The sequence below is a fragment of the Aptenodytes patagonicus genome, chromosome 4 (genome assembly GCF_965638725.1).
Source record: "Aptenodytes patagonicus chromosome 4, bAptPat1.pri.cur, whole genome shotgun sequence".
Classification (NCBI taxonomy): Eukaryota; Metazoa; Chordata; class Aves; order Sphenisciformes; family Spheniscidae; genus Aptenodytes; species Aptenodytes patagonicus.
In genome coordinates, this window is record NC_134952.1 from 81894067 (window position 1) to 81901327 (window position 7261).

The 7261-nt window shown below is 43.1% G+C and overlaps 1 protein-coding gene across 1 annotated transcript in view; it reads left to right on the forward strand.

Moving 5' to 3' along the window:
- Positions 1 to 6195, forward strand: part of NDST4 (N-deacetylase and N-sulfotransferase 4) — a 108167-nt gene extending 101972 nt beyond the window's left edge. Inside the window, exons 13-15 of the mRNA XM_076337314.1 lie at positions 71 to 173; positions 465 to 1000; positions 5861 to 6195. Coding sequence (XP_076193429.1) covers positions 71 to 173; positions 465 to 584 — 223 coding nt within the window. The 3' untranslated portion in view covers positions 585 to 1000; positions 5861 to 6195. The remainder of the gene's footprint in view (positions 1 to 70; positions 174 to 464; positions 1001 to 5860) is intronic.
- The last annotated feature ends 1066 nt before the right edge of the window (positions 6196 to 7261 follow it).

Consider the following 7261-nt stretch of genomic DNA (forward strand, 5'->3'; position numbering starts at 1 on the left):
GCAATAATTGTTGTCTTAGCTGGGAGATTCTTCTGTAGCGAGGTCTTTCAAAAAATATAATCCTCTATAGGTTTGACCCTCAGAAAGGCTTTTGGTGCCAGTTATTGGAAGGAGGGAAAACAAAGTGCCTGGGAAAAAGCAAAGGTCGAAAATACCCGCCAATGGACCAAGAGGTAAGGGCTGTCCAGAGATTTAAGTTAACGTTTTTTAATATTGACACTGTGTTTGACTCCTAAAATAAACACACTGATTTCTTTTTTTTTTATTATTTTCACTGGCTTGATATTTTTAAAAATCAGAAACTTTTAATGAACTTTGAATGACAGGAGATTAATTGCCCCCTCTTAAGAGCCCCTCTCTGGGAGCAGTGCATATCTCCCGAGTGGGAGCACCTGCCGAAATCTGCCGTCGGGTGGGTTTCCGTCTTTGACTGTTGTTGTTTGGTTTTTTTTCACCCTTCTCAGTCTCGAGCGTTTCTGTCGAGCTACTACAGAGACCACAACGTGGAGTTGTCCAAGCTGCTGCACAGGCTGGGGCAGCCCCTGCCCTCCTGGCTGAGACAGGAGCTGCAGAAGGTCAGATAGCACGCAAGGGCGGGGGACCCAAATAAGGACGATTTCCTTCACCGTCAAACCCCTCGCTTCTCCGACTCACTTGTGATCATCAGTAGAGGACCTCATGAATAACGCTCTTCCTATTAAAAAAAAAAGGAAAAAAAAAAAAAGACAGAAAAGAATAAAAAAAACAATCCCAACAACTGTTTATATGCACGTGCTGACAGTTATTAGCATCGACCCCTTTTGTCAGCTTCCAGGAAATAATACGGAGCTACGTGGCATTACTCTTTATCCAGACCGGGATTCGTGCATAGCCTAGTTCCTCTGTTCACCAGGAAGTACCAGAAACTGTGTGTAGGACGGATTGACTTCAGTGTAGATGGCAAATTGCAGTCTGTCAGGACCCGAGCAAAGGATGGGAACATCTCTCGCTGGACTGTGAGGTTGGTCATCCCCTGAGGTTTTTCCACGTTTGTTTTCGCTGTTTTTTCCCCCAACCCTGCAAGTTTTCCTATCATTTTACAGGGAGACATTCAGCACTTTGCAGTCGGGATCCCTAATGGTTATGATATATGTAGTATTAATGCACCACCATTGCTCTCTCCACAGAAAGAGGTGGGCTAAATTCTCACCTAACCTGCTTCCCTGGGATTCCTGTAATAACTGATGACAGTCTGTGCTCTTTCTTCTGTTGTTTTGCTTTGTTTTCCCTTCACAACAAGATCTATCCTGATTTACGGGAGTCGTGAGGGTTGTTGAGGTGCAAGGCAGCGAGGTGGCCCTCCTCCCAGATCTCAGTGAAATCTATTGCCACCCTGATAAGGTTTTTCATCGCATCTGTTGGGTTCCTACAGCAGCTGTGACAGCTCTGAGATGTGAAATCATATCAAAGATTTTGTCATGCCATAGGACTCCTTAAAACACTATCAAAACCTTTTTAAATTTAAGCAGGCCATGCAAGCAGTGTACTGACAATAACCTAGTATCGACAATTTTGTTTCTATCTGGAAAGCAATGTTTTTGCTCTGAATCCTTCAAAGTAAGAGATTGGGTTAGTCATTTAGGGTCTCAGTCTGCAAGCTATTACAGGAAAAAAAAAAACAAACTTTAATGGCCAAAGGTATTTGTTAAGGTTTTGGAAAAAACCTACAGTCTGTTGAAGAATAAACTCTTTCTATAGACTTAATGGAGTTGAAAGAACAAGCGTCTCCACTATATATCACATTTTCATACATGATGCATATATTTTTATGCCTGCATATCTACCTACTATATATCTAGATCAGACATACACTTAGTTTTAAATATCTGCATTTTGTGCCCATAGGTAAATGAAAGGGTGGTTCACCAAAAATATGATATTATGAACTGTGCTTTCTTCTCAGATCTGTGTGGGCAAGGTCAACAGGCCTGGGCAGAAACTCGCTGGGAAATTTAAGCTGAGGGAACAAATATCATTTAGGCATTTTAGCCTTGTAACAGGTTTTCTCAAGAAAACAAAAGCTGGCAAAGCTTTGCCACATGTTCCTTATGCAGCACAAAACGGAGTAGGTTTTAGTTTTCAAACTTCCCCACCTTAGTTCCTAGGCACAAGCCATTTCAGGTGCTGCAGAGGCTTTGTGCTTTCCCCTCCCCATGAATTTGATCCTTACCTCCTAGCTCAGGAGACGGAACTGGACGTTGGGGTCGCACCATGAATTCAGACTAGTGAGAGCCAGCCTCAGGGAGCACAAATCAGTACACATCATGGACTGCGGTATTCAAGAGCACTTAAATGAATTAATTTAGGCTTCAAACCAGTTGATGCATGTAGATATCTTTCTTAGCATTTCCAAACTCCTAAATCATGAGCCTGTCCGCCAAGGTCATGACACTAGCTTATTTTGGATTGACTAGTCCAGTGCTTCCCAGAGCTATCCTGGTGCCACCCGTCCTGCTCCCAGCTCGGCAGCAGCGGCACTTGCTGGTGAGTGTCCTCTGGCACCACCTGCCTGCCACAGTGTTTCCTCTCACCTGGCCTCCATCACTTTCCTCCACCGCTGCCCATCTGAACATGCCCGGCTGCTTCTTCCCTCCGCACCGTTCCAGACCTTCTTCTCAGCCCCAGCACTGCCCTGGTCCCGGTCCCTCATCCACGTGAGGAGCCGGCACTGCCCTCCTTGGTCCCACACACACAGCCCACAGGGTTGCACAGAGGAGAGGCTGAGGTGCAACCAGCACCAAGTCCCGGCATGGCCCCTTGTCCTCCTGCTCTCCACCTCAGCCCTTGCTTCTCCTGCGGGAGGACCCACAGCAGGGGTGGGAAGAGGACAAGGACAGGTACCCCCTGCCCAGCGGCTGCTGGCTGCTGCAGGAGCATAGCATTGCCCAACCCCACCAGTGCCGCACTAGCCTACTCACGCAAGGATGTACACGAACATACAGGAAAGCCCGAAAGACAAACGTTGCCCAGTCTCATGTTTGCTTTTAAATATTGAAATGGGATTCATCTCACACAAGCGAAACATCTACTTTATTTTATAGGTGATGAAGGGAAATAGAACTTCTAGGACACCATTCATCTCATGACAAAGCAGACTTCTTAAATGAGTGAGATTAATCTTGCCTCTTCCTCTCTATTGATTGTAAAAGGACAATAGACAACTCGTTCAGAGGAAGAGCTCAGCTGTATAGGTCTAAAATTAGGTGAACTGAAAAGGAGATGGTATTTTATCTCACAGCTATAGTTGTTGAAGTTGAGAGGGAGCTGGGAGGGTCTGAGGGAAGGTTTTGATTTTGTTTTGTTTTCCTAAAGTAATTTTTCTAGTTCCTATATTTCGACCAGGAGGACTCTTCAAAATGAGCTAGGGCAAACTAAATGCCAAATAAAAGGAACCTTACGTGGGGTTTTTTGGCTTTTTTTTTGGGGGGGGGGGGAGTCAGTTACATACTTTGTTGCAAATTCACAGTCTTTTAACTTTTAGCACTGATAATACCAAAGATGACAAGTTTGATGAGAGTTTTGGATAACTAAGGCTTAGTCAGAGAAGAATATCTTAATCAACTATTTGATAAAATTTTAGCTGTTAAAATGCATTAGAATTGGCTCATCAATAATTAAAAGATGACTTCATAACTTCTTGATTAAAAGCTAAATAAACATGAAATTGGTTTCAGGAGTTTTTCAAGGAAATGAAACAAATACTGTAAAATCCGGAAAATTATTTCTTGTTCATAGCTTTCCATTTAGAAAAAAAAAGAATCAAGTCCTTCCAACTCTCAGCTCTGTAATAGCATCATGTCCTTAAAACACACTGGATATTTTTATACCTCATTGTTATTTTTTAAGTTTGAATGGGTATCACATTTCCGAGAGATCTCGTGTTCCATTGAAAACTGACATTTGAATTGACTTCATTATGTGTCATATAAAGATGAAATAACAGTATTTCAAAGTTTCATTCCTTCCACTTGTAATAGGACCCATCAACACAGAATTTCTCCGGACCGCTGTATTATAGAGGAGCCTTTGTGAACTAGCTGTAAATGATCTCGATTTCTTTTATGCCTTTCATCACTGACCACGTAATTGTTGGGATTCTTAAAGACCAGCAAAACAAATTTAATAAAAATGAAACATTTATTCATGGCAAGGGGGCTGTAGCTGGGAAAGATAATGCTGGCCCTTCTTTCTTATTCATAAGCTACAGGATTCATCTCCACAATACCTCCATGTGGTGCAGGCTGTAAATCAGTAAGAGTTTTACATAGTAGAGGGCTGCAGCTGCAGTTTGCTCCCATTCCCCTGGAAATATGGATTCCTGCAGAGGTTTGACGGAGCCTTGCCGCACTGAGGACCTGACCTACTGCCCGTGGAGACCAGTGAGAGTCTTCCTATTAGTTCCAGCAGACCCTGGTTAGCCCCCAAGAGCCGGTTCCATAAGGCACAATCTGTGTGGTTCAAGCATCACGTAGCCCTATCGCCGTTGGAAATCCATCGCTAGTTTGATTTCTATTACCGAGCAGCGATTGATTCCCCCCCATCTCTCTCGGCTGGTGCTCTACCATGGTTGGAGCTACAAGCCGTCCCCCACCCCCAGCACCCCGCGGGGCTGCACCACTTCTGGTCTCGCTGTACCAGGCAGGTCCCTCTCTGCTCCATCCTCCCGCCTCGCCGGCTGCAAGAACTAGAAAGCCCTACGGGCCAGACACAAGCGTCAGGGTCTATGGCAGCATATTTGATGATTAAAGCAGGACTTTGGCCCTCAGAAAACCGAGCTTGTATAATTGAGGTTGTCTTTGAGCGAGAAGCAATCAGAACGGAATCCAAAACCTTCTAAATTATGCATTGACCTCTCAAGGTCTAAAGTAAAGTTGCCGGATTAACTGCTCATAGATGTTTTCTAATAAAATAAATTTTCTCTCTTGATAAGGAACCAGACTGTGTCCCCAAAACAAATTAAGATGGCGGAATTATAAATTCTTGGGGGAGGAAAATGTTGCGTAATGAAAGCGCTGATGGGTCCATACTCTCTGATGTGATAATAAGGCAGCAGGGACATGCCCTGAATACAAAAGCAGAAGCTGAATATTTTCTCCTCTTCCTTCCCCTTCCTTCTTTTCCTTCCCATGCGTGTTAAATTTTGAGCCAGCGGGGTGCATCTGAAAAGCATGCGACGGGCAGAGCCCGTGAGACGGGGATCATTATTCATCTCCAGAACGATCGTCCGAGAATAAATTGGGTGCAAGGTGCTCATTTCCCCTGAGCTGGGCCACCTTAAAAGTTAGACATCAAGTCCAAACTAGTCATTTAGTTTCCATCAGTAGCAAATTATGTTTATAATGGGTTTAAAATTGATGTTTATAATAGGTGTGTGAGCATGTGACAGCTGTGTAAAACAGGTACAACATAGGTATATAAATCAGCAGAGACTAAGTGTCTAATTTTATTGTAGTTAAGTAAGATTAAGTTCGCCGCTGGTGTCAGGAGAAGCTCTCTTTGCACATGCAATTTAGCTTTGCCATTTTAGCTCTCGGATTGCAGTGCCATCTCTCTTACCGGTAGACACTCTCTTTCTCAAAGAGCTGAAATCTCATATGATCACCTCACTATATTTATCCCCATCGACATCGGATCACGAAACTTAGCTTTCACAGTTAGTCTGTCCATTATATTAGTTCATACACCTCTGCATAAATCTGCCAGAAATTGTTGCTTCAGAGACCTTTTTTTTTTTTAATTTAAGTGTATGTTCTTGGGATAGGAATTTCCCTGTCAGACAACATTTCTTACATTGTCTTTGTTTTCTCTTTTTTCCTTCCAGTTCATCCTTTTAGCACGACTGCAAAGGTGTGGACCTGTCTGTGGATTCGACTCCTCTATCACTATCCTATCTAGAAAAGCTACCAAAAATAAATAAGGATTTGCAAGCGACACAGATTCTGAAGTGTTCAGTGCTCCAGTGACTGGATAACTTTTATAAGACTTATTATCATTTCTGTAATATTTCAAAACAAAAGACGTCCTCTTGGTAGAGCTGAGGAAAAACTTCACTGTCTTGCCCAAGCTCTTTTTTTTTTTTTTCGTCTTTTTCTTTCCCCTCCTACATGACGACAGCAAATCCAGTTGAACAAATACTTGGTGTTGAAGAAAAAGGAATCAAAATACATTTTGATCACGCAAAGTATTTTTGTTGGGGGGGTGGTGAGGGAGGTCAAAGTCTGTATTTGCTGGAATTGTTTTAAATAATTGATGTGCACACACCTTATTATCGGTTCTTCTCACTGCCGCAGAATAAACACTTCTGATGGTGTATTATAGAGAGAGCTTTTCTTCTTTCCTTAAATCCTCTTCCCCATTTTCTGAGCCAAAATCTGCTCTTCAGTAACCTCTGCCATATATTTCAAGTCGTGCACTGACTCAGCTTCTCCTGCCTCGGCAACTCCTCGAGGCTTTCACCCGTCCTCGCCACAGCGGCCCCGACGCCGCGGGATTTACAGCGCCGGCCACACCAGCGCTAGGAGTGCCATCGACCTTGTCCTTTGCCTCCCTCCTCCTCCACCTCCCGGGCAGGGAACATTAATTCAGGCAAGTCTGACACTTATATGTTTGTTACGCTGCATAACGCGCATTTACGGGCCTGCCTTTCAAAAGTATTACCCGCCTGCACCCCGTGAGAGCTGTGGATATTCGCACAGCCCTATGTAAGCTCTTTCTCTAATTATCGCACCAGGCTTTTTCTCTGCTGTTTGAGGAATCTTAAAAGGACCTGGTTTCAGCTGATGCAAAGCTCCTTGAGGGTGGCTTAAACCATGCGCTCAGAATTACGAGATACTGATTTTTTTTTTCCCCCCTAAAATATCATAATGCTTCTACTTTTTGTTATAAAATATTCATTTGTTTTACAGATCTATGTCAGAATGATGTTAAATCATATCAGACTCAAGGATTCTTAGTACAAACCTTACAGAATAGCAAATTACGCCTCGCTAGAGCTTTTATCATTAGGCAAATTAGAAATGACATTACAGACGTCCTAATACCAGTTTTGGCTTCTTTCCGGATCTGCTTGACGCTTTCAGACAAGGGAGACAAGGTAGGTAAAATTTTCAGAATATTTTAGGACTTTAAGTCTGTTTTTAAAAAAAAGTTACTTGTAGGCCCTTAAAAAGCAATCGGCTTTCTATCATAATTATTTGTTATCAATTGAGTCAGACAGTTAGGC